Genomic DNA, 12,237 nt, shown 5'->3' with positions numbered 1-12,237 from the left:
TGCACGTGTATAATCCAAATAACCCTTAATATATAAGTAGTATGGTCCAAATCTAAAATAATATTGACAAATTAACCCAAAATGATGGTGCACATGCTACATGTACCTGATTGCTGGTTAACGATTATATCAAGGTAGCACATGATTAGGGGACCCTATCCCTATCACCCTACCCATACATGTTGGTATTTTAAATAAGAATTCTCCAAATTATAAAAAAAAAAAAAAAAATGAAGCAATTGATAGAATGGAGAATTAAATTAAATTTTATAACAAATTTACCTTGAGTTAAAAGTAATTTACCCTTACAAATTTAATAAAACTTTTGAATTTAACTGATAGAATGGTAAGAAAGCTACAAGCGTTTTCCATCTTTTACTGGGTCACATCTCCAAACAGAATGAAACAATTGCAATTGGTGTTGAATTTGAATGTGCCAAGAACGGAATCAGCAAACGAGGAGGATTCCAAAGAGTGGACAACAGAAGAGTCCCAGACTACAAATGCAAATAGTCTGTCTGTCTGTATAATGAATCAAAATTGCCCTAATTTACTCGAAGCTGATTCCCCCCGAACCCAGTTGGCAGTTGCAGAATTGAAGACCAGCTGAGCTGATTGCAACTGCTGGAACAAAGCACAAGTACAGCAAATGAGCAGAAACAATACCTAAAAATTGTGAAAATTTAAGGATAGGCCACTCTAGTTAAATGATCGGGCTATATCTATACAGACAAGTTAGCCATGCAAATATCTTTTGCATAAATATATTTAAGAAATGGGGTTTCAAGTAAAACTAGAACAATATAACCAAATAATGCCAACAATATCTGAAAAAATAATGCCAATGAACAACTTGGAAAACCAATATAACCAAATAAAGTGTGTGATGGAAATGAATGAAAGAGATGATGCCAAGACACAGTGATGAATGCACCTTTGGCATTCTGACTTCCAGGAATCAACCGTGCCTATTTACAAAAATGAATTTGCATTTGACTTCTATGGTCGCCCTCTTCTTTGTTGTTATTACTATTCATATGATTTGCATCTATTTTCAGCAAGACCCATACTTTTTTTCATTGCAAATCTAAAATTTCTTATCAATTCTCAGATGAACAGCAACGGCATTTTTGTGACCAGATTCTCTTATTCTTTTAACATGGCAAAACCAATTTGAGCATCCCTTTGTCTAATGTGTCAAGTCGTTTTCATGAAAGGAGTTGCCTTCTTCAGGTGGCAAACCAACATCATTAGGTCTGTTGCTATCCAAAAACAAGTCACATATATGTCAAATCCAAATCTATATATATGCTCTACTTCCAAAATTGTGAAAAAAAAAAGAAAAAGAAAACCTACAACAGAACAATAAGGGAGCAAAATAAATAAATAAAAAGAATCCTTGTTTAGCATATATATGGATTTGGATTGACGCATGTATGAACAAGGTTCAGGCCTTGATACAATGAACAGATCCAGGGGCTCTGCAGATAGCTAAAAGTTGGAAAATAGATGCCTTATGAAGGTAAAAGAGCAATCCTAATGCATGAGATTTCCCATTTCATGAGTAGAGAAACCATATTTGAATGCAAGCTTCCTCTTCTTTTTTTTTTTTTTTTTTTGTGCAAAACAGACTGTCTCCACAATTCAGACACATAACCTCCCGATCACAAAGGAGTAATCTAACCATTGCTAATAAGGCTCGCCCATGTGTTACAAAGGTGAAAATTGACCTAACAGAATACATGCCATTTTTATTAATAAAATCCCAATAAACATGGAACTTCGATATTCTAGCCAATGCATTTTGATGAAAATAACCTATGCTAACAGGTAGTTGATAGATAAATAAAAACAAAAACAAAAACAAAATGCTTAGCTACAACAAATATATAAAAACAATGACTAGAAACAAGTCAATCCTATGGCAACAGACAGTTCATAGCTGACAATGAACATTTTGAGATAATCTTGGTACTTCAAGATTAAAATGGCTTAAAACTTCTTAGCTACAAAAAATAATAAACTCAAAATTGATGAGTGATGCTAAGAGCTGCGCAAAAATACTTCAATTGAAAACCCAAGGTTTAATCAACTCAGAGGCAAACTAAAATTAGGGTCAGCTGGGAGGAAATGTTGCAAGCAAGAACCTCCAGTTTATGGCTGACGCAGAAGGAAAGAAATTGGATATAACAGACAACAACATTAACTCTCAAAATGGAAATCTGCAGCATGTGGTTGCTACACTGTTGGTGAGACTGACCATTCTAACCATATACACTATGTATACCAAGAAAAGTTTAGCATGTGGTTGATCCAAGGTGAGACTCTAGCCATTCTCTAACCATTTATAGGATGTTAACCATAACAGAATACTGAGAAACATCCGTGAACTTGCATACATTTTCGGTATAAAACTTGAAAATGGACCAAGAGAACCATGAGGTGCCCACAAAGCTCCCACCTGCCCTCTCCACAAGAAATACACAAAATCTTTCCCCATTCTCAGTTTGTCTTGCAAAGTATTTCATACATCGGGCACCAGACCAAACATGATGTGTTTTGTGCACTTCATGATAACAAAGCAGTAATTTGTTTAAGAGGTCAGCTTAGCTTTATTGAGCCCACCAATGGTTCTTCAAGATTCCTAACAGGTTTTGAAATTAAGCTAACATTTTTAAATCAAAATCATGGCAGAAGCATTGTGCCAAGTGATTCCCACAAGCAAGCAAGAACACGCATGAATGAAGTTGAATTAATAAAAGAAGTTTCCCAATAGAGGAAGAGAATGGGAACGGGACTTACCTTCCATCAAGGCTGATAAACTTCTGGAAGCTTAAGACCCACACTTGCTGCAGATTTTCCAAGTACTTTTTTCATTTCATCGGATCTATCCACAGCAATGTTGTAAGAAAACAGCAAGTCCTACACCACCACAAGGAGTTAAACATCTAAATTGCAGACAAACAACCAAGAACCAGAAAGTATGCATTCAAACAAGCAACAGAACCAAGATGTATTACAAGAAATTACACATTCTGATGCGCAAAAGAACAAGGTACTAAAATACAGAGAAGGCAGAACAGTTGAAGAAGAGCATAGCAAATCATAGCAGAATGCCCAAAGCCAGGAGAGAAGCAGCAGAAACATCAGTGACAGAAAGAAGCAGCAGATATGGATGTAGCAACAGCAGAGAACACAGAGAGTAGAAGTATTCAAAAAAGAAACACAGAGGAGAGAGAAAATCCAGCATGAGAAGAGTAGATACAAAGATGGGAAGAAAAAGGAGGGAGGGGGAGAATAAAACTCCAAGTTCCTGCATTTCATATTTTGATACATATTTTCTAACATCATGAATAAGCCTTATTTATGGGCTTCATGATAAGAGGCTTAAATGATGAGAAAATAATTTCAAACTGATCATGATTCAACCAAACAACACCACTAAGTCATAGTCCCGGGGTCGGTTACATGCTACATGAATGCTAGTTCACTAATCATTTCTATCTATATCTTCCTTGATTCAACCAAACAAAGGAACCAAATTTTGCTTCTTCTTGTTTGCCATGTTGGAACCAAGGATTTTGCTAATCGAATTGAGAACAAAATTATTTATGTGCATAAGAACATTTAAGAAAAATCAAGCCAGAAAATGTTTTGATAAACATCAGCTCATTTGCCTTTCATTTTCTAACCCAACAAACAATGCGACAAGATTGCTTCAGTTGATTCAATATTTCTTTTCCTATCCTTTTCTTTTCATCAGCAAGTCCTACCATTGAGGATATTGGAGGATTAAAATTCATAGAGCCAACCCCAGATAGTGTGGGATTAGATGTAGAGGGGCAAATCCTACTACCAGAAATACTAGTTGTATTTCCACAGTTTCCATCCCCTTTTCCTTCCCCTTCCCCTCGACAAAATCAAGGTCCAGCTTAGGCCTTTAAGGATATTTAAAAAGAAGGGGAAACAATCTCCTCACTTGAAGGATATTTAAAAAGGAGGGGAAGGGAATCAGAGGGGTGCCCCTCCTTCCCTCTCCTTTCTCCAAAATCTCATACCCCGAAATTGGAGGTATGGGAGGGAATGTAAATCTTTGTTAATTTTAAATTTTTTTCATTGGCTTTCTTACCCTTTGCACCATGCACGGATATATCACATAATGAGTTTTTTTTTAAAGATAAAATAAAACATAAGAGTTGTATTAAAAATTTATTATTCTACCCCTTCCCATCCATTTCATTTTCACTTAAACTCCCAAACAGGGTGTCACGACCCTAGGGGTGAATCAATAAATGGTCGTTAATATCTACTTGTATGTGCCATTAGTTTCTAACTAGATGGGGGGTTAAGTGGTTAGGGAATTAGTTTATTGTTTTGGCTATTATGTTAGTTGTTATATTGTTAGAATACTGTTATGGTTGCTAGAGACTCTATAAGAGACATATAACAGTATGAGGAAGGATCATTGGAGAATAATACAAAAGTCTCTCTCATTCTCTCTTTCATTCCCCCTCGTTCTCTCTTTCTCCCTCCCTCATTCTATCTGTTTTCCTACATTCATTTCTTTCTTGGAATTCAATCGAAATTCCCTCAATTGTCCAGCCCATAATCTGAGGGCTTGACAAGTGGTATTAGAGCCATGCAATCCTCGGCGGCGAATTTTTCAATTTGGGCAGAACCTTTAAGCAATGCATTGAGGGTTTGATCCGACACAAAACCAGTAGTGTCGGAAGTGACCGGACTGCAAGAAGCAAGACAGCGAAGTAATTTTGCGGACGACGGCTCGGAATTGAAGTAGCAGCAGAGCGCGTAGGACGTTCTTGGGTGCCAAATTGAACGAGTCACAGGTGGCGATTCAAGAAGCAGTAAATTCTGGTGATTACGGAAATTACAGACCCGGCGGATTCAAGATTCTGTCAATTTCAGGAGGGTCGGTGATTGGGTAAGGTGACTCGAGCAAAGTCGGACAATCTTGAGGGTCGGAAGCAGGAATGGCCATTGGACGATGATTGGGTGTCGGAATTGGCTAACGAAGGCCATGAGGGTGTGATCGGAGAAGTGCATTGTCTAATCTTGAAGACGAAACAAAAGGTAATACGCAGCTGTGAGTTTCGTTGATTTTTGCCATCTGATCAAGATCGACCCAGGATCAATTGGGTCATAAGAGGGTGGCGAAGCAGTTCTGGGCTTTCGCCTTCTCCCACCCTTGTTAATTTCTGTCGAATTTTGGCATTTCGGTTCCGATTTATGGATTCAAGAAGTGATCTTGCTAAAAGATTCAGAGCCTAGAAGCGGTTCAGATTTGAGGATCGTTTGACTTGCGGATCAAATTCTATAAGTGAAATAGGAGGTGGTTCTCGGCTGTTGTTTGATTGGAATTAGGATTGGAAGGCGTGAAGTGGTGAATTGAATTTTGGGCAGATGGCAGAAGGTACAAGATTAAAGCAATTGGAGACTAGGTTGGAGACAATGGAAGTTGGGATGTCCAATACCCAAGATGCCATGCACCAAACGCGAGAAGAATTAGCGGATTGGAAGGAAGCCATGCAAGCTGCAATAGAGAAGCAGTAAGAAGCTATTGAAAGGTGTCAAGAAGCGATCGAAAAGTGTCAAAAAATGGTAGAGCAGCAAGGGCAGAGGATCAACAACATGTTAAACATGTTAGCCTCTCCACCCCAATTCTGGTTACCGCTGGAATTCACGACAAAGCAGGCGTTTGAACTGATTTTGCCTCATCAAGGCAATCGGTTGGGAACTTCAGGAATTTTGGAAGAAGTGATCAAAATACAGTCCAAGAAAATCAAGGAAGAAATCTGCAACAATTAACGCACACCCATGTACCTATGCCAAGGTTAGAGATTCCCATGTTCAAGGGGAAGAAACCACAGTGGTGGGTAAGGAGGTGCGAAAGATTCTTTCAATTCTACCGGGTTCCCGAAGATCAGAAGATTACCCTAGCGGCAGCCTATTTGAATGAAGTGGCAGATTTATGGTGCCAAGGGTGGGTCCAAGATGAAGGGTTGCAAGGGGATTGGATAGATTTCTTGGAAGGGCTATGTGAGCGCTTTGGGGAGAAGAATATGGCAGATGTTATGGAAGAATTCAGCAAGCTGAAGCAGGAAGGGACTGTAATGGAGTACCAAGCCCGATTTGAGGAGCTGAGATCCATGTTATGTACGGTGCAGCCAAGGCTTACTGAGTAGTACTTGGTATCCAATTTTATTAGTTGATTGAAGGAGGAGTTGCGGCCCATGGTGAAAATGATGACACCCTCGTCTGTAAGGCAAGCTGCAGAAAAAGCTAGGCTGCAAGAAATGACCTTAGAGGCCATTTTCAAGAAGCATAATGTTCCCTACGAGCCGAGTTTATTGGCTGGGCAATATGGAGGTGGTAACTCTAGGCTTTTGCTTGCAGGGCCTAATCCAGAGGCAGCCAAAGCACAGTCTTATAATAATGGCACGAAGGGTAACTTGATAGAGCAGAAGAGACAACTAGGGCTATGCTTTAGGTGTAGAGACAAATTTAGTCCCGACCATCAATGTAGGAGGCAGCTGATGAATATGGAGGGTTATGATGGGGAAAAGGAAGATGAGGTGGAAGAGGTTTCTCATGAAGAAATCGGTGAGTGCAAAGTGATCATAGGGGAGGAATCACAGCTATATTCTATACCAATTGAAGTATTTGAAGGAACAGTTAAGGCAGCAGTGGAACAGTCGCTGCTACATTTCTACTACTCAAAGGGAATGAGCAAAACAGTAAAAAGAAGAGAAGGAGGCAGCAAGTATTGAAGGGAGGGATTGGTTGAACCATAGCCTTTGCTGTCAATTCTTGGGGACAAGAATTGTTTGAAGGGGTGGGGATTGTCACGACCCTAGGGGTGAATCAGTAAATGGTCGTTAATATCTACTTATATGTGCCATTAGTTTCTAACTAGATGGGGGGTTAAGTGGTTAGGGAATTAGCTTACTGTTTTGGCTGTTATGTTAATTGTTATATTGTTAGAATATTGTTATGGTTGCTAGAGGCTCTATGAGAGACCTACAGCAGTATGAGGAAGGATCATTGGAGAATAATACAAAAGTCTCTCATTTTTCTCTCTCTCTCATTCTCTCTTTCATTCCCCCTCGTTCGCTCTTTCTCCCTCCCTCATTCTATCTGTTTTCCTACATTCATTTTTTTCTTGGAATTCAATCGGAATTCCCTCAATTGTCTAGCCCATAATCTGAGGGCTTGACACAAGGGAAGAGAGTTCTCTTCCTTTTCTTCATTAAACATCCAAACAAGAGTAAGGTAATGCCTCTCTCTCCCCCATTTCCCTTTCCCTTCTTTTATATACCCTTCATTCCCCTCCCCTCCCCTCCCTCCAAATCTCCCAAACATAGCCTCCAAATCTCCCAAACATAGCCCAAGGGAAAAAGAGGGATTCTTCTATAAATAAACCTAACTACAAATTGATCAATGTGCTAAAGGAGAAAGGCAACAAAAATTAGAAAGATTCACTAGACAAGAATGAGGCCGATAAAATTAGCTTTATAGATCAAACCCACAAGAGATTAAAGATCAATGTTAAGGGATCGAGTCCAAAGGCGATTAATGAAAGCAATAACTATTTCCTTGCAAGAAGGAGATACCTTATTAGTTCGTCTTCCCTTCTTACCTATGGTGAATCTTACAGCTCGTTAGAGAGAACTCCACCACCTCTTGCACCAAGTGCTGGAAATAATTCTTAATGCTTGAAAACTTTAACAACCAACAAACTAAATAGGAAACTAAACTAAACTAAATAACCCAACGATTTAGGAAATTACCTGAACAATCTTGAACAACCCGAATAAATAGGAGAATTAACTCAGGTATTTTGGAGACTAACAATACAATTATTTTCTCAAGTTGTATTGAACTTGAGATGGATATATATATATATATATATATACACAAGAGCTTGCTTGCCTTTAATTGATTCAAACCCTTGTTTTAACATAGCCTTTGTAAGGATATCTGCTTCCTGAGACTTAGTGGGAATATAAGAAAGACCAGTGTTATTAAAGGCGCACAAGGGTCTTGGAGCCTGAGGCGCAAGACGAGGCGCGAGCCTGGTGGAACTAGGCGCAAGTCAATAAAAAAATAAAAATAATAAAAATATAGTTGAAGAAAAAGGCATAAAATAGGTCATAACTTCTAATAATATTTTAATAAGCATGTTATAAAAAAAACTACTCTAAAGACCAAACATTTCTATATTTTCATCATTAGAAGCATCATCTCTAATATCTTCTTCCACATCATCCACTCCTCTTGTTGGATGATTTCTATGGTTTAGAAGTGTGATGATAGTTTCATAAATTTTTTTGGTAGGTAATTTACTAGACTTGAATTTGCATCTTTCTTTGTTTTGGTGACTTAATATTGCATTTTGTTATTCCAGCTTCAGAATCTGCCACATAGGCGAATTGAGTTGCCTTTCTCTAATTTTTAGGTTTTCAATTTGCTAGTTTACCATGAATTTTCTAGCAAGTTTCCCTTGTATGATAGGACTTGTTACAGTGATCACACCACTATTTGTCTCTTTGGAACTCACCATGTGGTGAGGTAGCTTTCATCTTTGAAATAGCGAGGGCTGAATTTTGAGGGCTATTATCATTGTTAGGAGCCATTGATGGATTCAACATCACTTTCTTTCGACTCTCCTCCCTTCTCACTTCTGCAAAGACCTCTCATATAGATGGAATAGGTTTGGCTCCTAGCAACCTACCTCGAACCTCGTCTAATTCAGTGTTGAGTCCATGGAAGAAGTCAAACAGTCATTCTTTTTCCAACATCTTGTTTTATTTCACTCCATCCTTGGAGCATTCTCGACTGATCTCATTAAACAGATCCATCTCCTACCACAACTCAATCAAAATATTATAGTACTCACTGACTAAGCGATTACCTTGTCTTGTTGTCCAGATTGCAGACCAGATTTCAAATCACTAAGCAGTATTTTCCATATCAGAATAGATTTCCTGCACCACCTCTCAGATCTTCTTAGTTGTTTTGTAGAATAGGTATGTCCTCCCAATCTTTAGAGTTGATTAACCAAGCCATGACAATGGAATCCTCAACATCCCAAACACCATAGGTAGCTGCTTTAGTGCCGGGCATAGGTGTTGCTCCTATAAGATATCCAACTTTCCCTTGCCTTTAATAACAAGCAAATCTGATTGAGATCGTTCTCTAAAGTTGGTTCCATTTAGTTTGTGCTGAGTAACTTGAAGGGTGTGGCTATCAAGAGATATTGGAACTTGTGTGGCTCTAGTCGAAATAGGGATAATGGTGGATGTTTCACTGGCTAATTGGTTTCCAGCCATTATTTACAACTTAGAACTCTACAGCTCGTTGGGTGAGGATAAAGTATTCAGCCACAAGAATTGGTGGCTTTGATACCATGAACAAACTTGAAAAACCTGAATAAATAGGAGAATTAACTCATGTATTTTGGAGACTAACAATACAATATGTTTTCTCAAGTTTTATTGAACTTGAGATGGATATATATATAGACATGGGGTCGCCAACGATAGCTCCTAAAATACAGGGATAAAGTATAAGGGAAAAACAAATTCAAACTATACTTAAATGTTATAGATAACCCGGGTAGCCTTTGAACTTGATTGACTGATCTTTTTCCTATTTTTCTGGAACTACTTTATCTCTTCATCCTCTTATCTCATTCCTTGTCACTTCTTGCTTAACAGCCTTACCTCTTGATTTCCATCCATGGTAGAAACAACTTGAACGCATTCTTTTCTTCTTCATCTCCTTTAACATAACTTAATAAGGAAACTAAACTAAATAGGAAACTAACTATTCCTATTAGTTTTAGGAAATACCCAAATAAGGGTAACCAACTTATTAGGAAACTAACTTATTTAGTTTTAGGAAATATCCAAATAACAGCAAATCACTAGATAAGGAAACGAGTCCTTCAAAGAAACTAGTCCTTCCTAGTTTTAGGACGTCTCTGGTACACATGGATTGGCTGCTTTGCTGGCTTGCTGCTGTAAGGCTCATAACAATCAAATTGAAAACTACTCACAATTTCACTTCACAAACAAACAAATACACACACACACATGAATATAATAATTGTGATGACAGATGAAAAGAAGATGAAAGCAACCTTCTGGTGGTGGACGCTGTTGAGAAGGAGCGTGTAATCACGGGCAAGCTTGAGTTTGTGCTGAATGGAGGAGAGATCGGATGACTGCTGAAGGCTATTGCGAAACTCTTGGGATATGAACTCTGTGAAATGGTTGTTGCGCTCTTCTTTACCAAGGTGTTTCTTCACAGCTTTGAGAAGATTACGATACGCCATCTTAGTAGCTTCACCTAATGAAGAACCCATTACCAGATAGCCTCGGATTCAGAGGAAGACGAAGGGGATCTTGGACTCGGCGGTCGGGAACTCGGAATCAGAACTCGGTATCGGCAGGGACGGCGACGGAGACGAAGGGGAAGGGCCGAAAGCGGCGGACAGCAGCAAAGAAAACCAAAGCCTATCGTGGAGGATTGTATAATAAATGAAAGTATATTATTGTGAGGGACAGCCGCGTTTCAATTGAATTTTGGATCGGCGGACAGCGGCGTTTCAATTGAATTATATAATAAATAAAAGTATATTAAAAACTGACAAAACCTAAGTTAATTTGTGAGGGACGGAAGCCATATCTCCCGTATTATTGTTTAAATTAATATAAAATAAAATATTATTTATATATATATTACACTTTATATTATGAAATCTTGAATTATTTTGAGTTTTTATGGACATGATGGTACAATTATGAAGTTTTTTGGTCTTGATTAATTTATTAGATTAGGATTTAATTATTTTATATTAATTACTTTACTCTAATATATTAATTTTTAATATTAATAATTATATGCTTTGAATGATCTTGAGCTAAAATAATTATATATTTTTTTATTTTACATAGTTATAATATCTATTTCACTAATTTTTGTAAATCTAAAATTAATTTTTTTTTATTGTCAAAACTTGTGGTTTTGAAAAAAACGTTGCCAACCACTGTTAACGGTGGATTTTGATGATTGAAAATGATTATTGAATTAGTGTTGGCTCAGCAATTCAAACATCTAAAGTCAAAAATTGATTAGGAATTCAATTATTTTATATGATTATGATGACAAAATTATGAGGTTTTTTGGTCTTATGGTGATTATTTTATTTGATTAGAGACTCAACTATTTTATATTAATTACTTGGTTCGAATACATCAATTGATGATATTAATAATTATATGCTTTGAGTGACCTTAAGCTAAGTTAATTATATATTTTTTTTTCTATTTTACATAGTTATAATATTTATTCCACTAATTTTAATATATATAAATATTGTTGTAACCTTTCCTCCAAGGTAGTTCTTCCAAAAAAAAGGCAATATTTTCAAGATAAGTAACTCGCTCGAGATTAACATTTCAAAAGAATCTCGCAACGACTCTCTTAGGACTAACTACTCAAAGTGTATTTTGTAGGACATTAATCCTCTTGGTTGAGCCTAGTCAAATAGTAAAATCAATTCAATAACTCATAAAAATTATTATTGTCGCTAGTCATTGAGCTGTCCTATGATTCTGATGATTAGAATCAGTAATTGGATTCCCTCAACCGTAATGGTTCATATATTCAAAAATGAGTTTGATCTAATAATTGATTTTTTATAATTCTAAATTTAATTTTTTATTGTCAAAACTTGTGTTTCTAGAAAAAAACGTCTTATGGTAATTGTCTTATTTGATTAGGGACTCAACTATTTTATATTGATTACTTGACTCCAATACATCAATTAATGACATTAATAATTATATGCTTTGAGTAAGCTAATTATATTTCTTTTTTATATTTTACATAATCATAATATTTATTTCACTAGTTTTAACATATATAACTATTGTTGTACCCCTTCCTTTGAGGTAGTTCTCCCAAAGAAGGCAGTATTTTCGGGAGAAACAATTCTCCTAGGGAGTCTTTTCAAAAAGATTTCGCAACAACTTTTTTTCGTACTAACTTAATTTTATTATTACATGTCTATAATTTTTTTATTTAACATTTTTTTGAATTGATTTAAAGGTCTTTTAATTATTTAATCATCTTAAATCTTAGATTGATTAATTTTTAATTTAATTATTTTTAATTATATGGTAAAATATTAAAATTTAAATAAATAATATT

General features: G+C 36.7%; 1 protein-coding gene across 3 annotated transcripts; it reads right to left on the bottom strand.

The window, feature by feature from the left end:
- Positions 1-223: 223 nt before the first annotated feature.
- Positions 224-10,593, bottom strand: LOC127798175 (uncharacterized). 3 transcript variants are annotated; one of them, XM_052331547.1, is made up of 3 exons: positions 10,163-10,593; positions 2,803-2,922; positions 224-666 (listed from the first exon to the last, which is right to left on the bottom strand). In XM_052331547.1, exons 1-2 carry the CDS (start codon positions 10,385-10,387, stop codon positions 2,809-2,811), a joined length of 339 nt encoding a protein of 112 aa, XP_052187507.1. In that variant the 5' UTR covers positions 10,388-10,593; the 3' UTR covers positions 224-666; positions 2,803-2,808. The 3 variants fall into 3 exon arrangements, with proteins under 3 accessions (XP_052187507.1, XP_052187506.1, XP_052187505.1); XM_052331546.1 differs by having other exon boundaries at positions 225-624; positions 10,163-10,592; XM_052331545.1 differs by having other exon boundaries at positions 225-621; positions 10,163-10,591.
- Between the last annotated feature and the right edge of the window lie 1,644 nt (positions 10,594-12,237).

The sequence above is a fragment of the Diospyros lotus genome, chromosome 3 (genome assembly GCF_014633365.1).
Source record: "Diospyros lotus cultivar Yz01 chromosome 3, ASM1463336v1, whole genome shotgun sequence".
Classification (NCBI taxonomy): Eukaryota; Viridiplantae; Streptophyta; class Magnoliopsida; order Ericales; family Ebenaceae; genus Diospyros; species Diospyros lotus.
The sequence above is the reverse complement of the archived record's forward strand: the minus strand, read 5'-3'. Positions and strand labels throughout refer to the sequence as shown.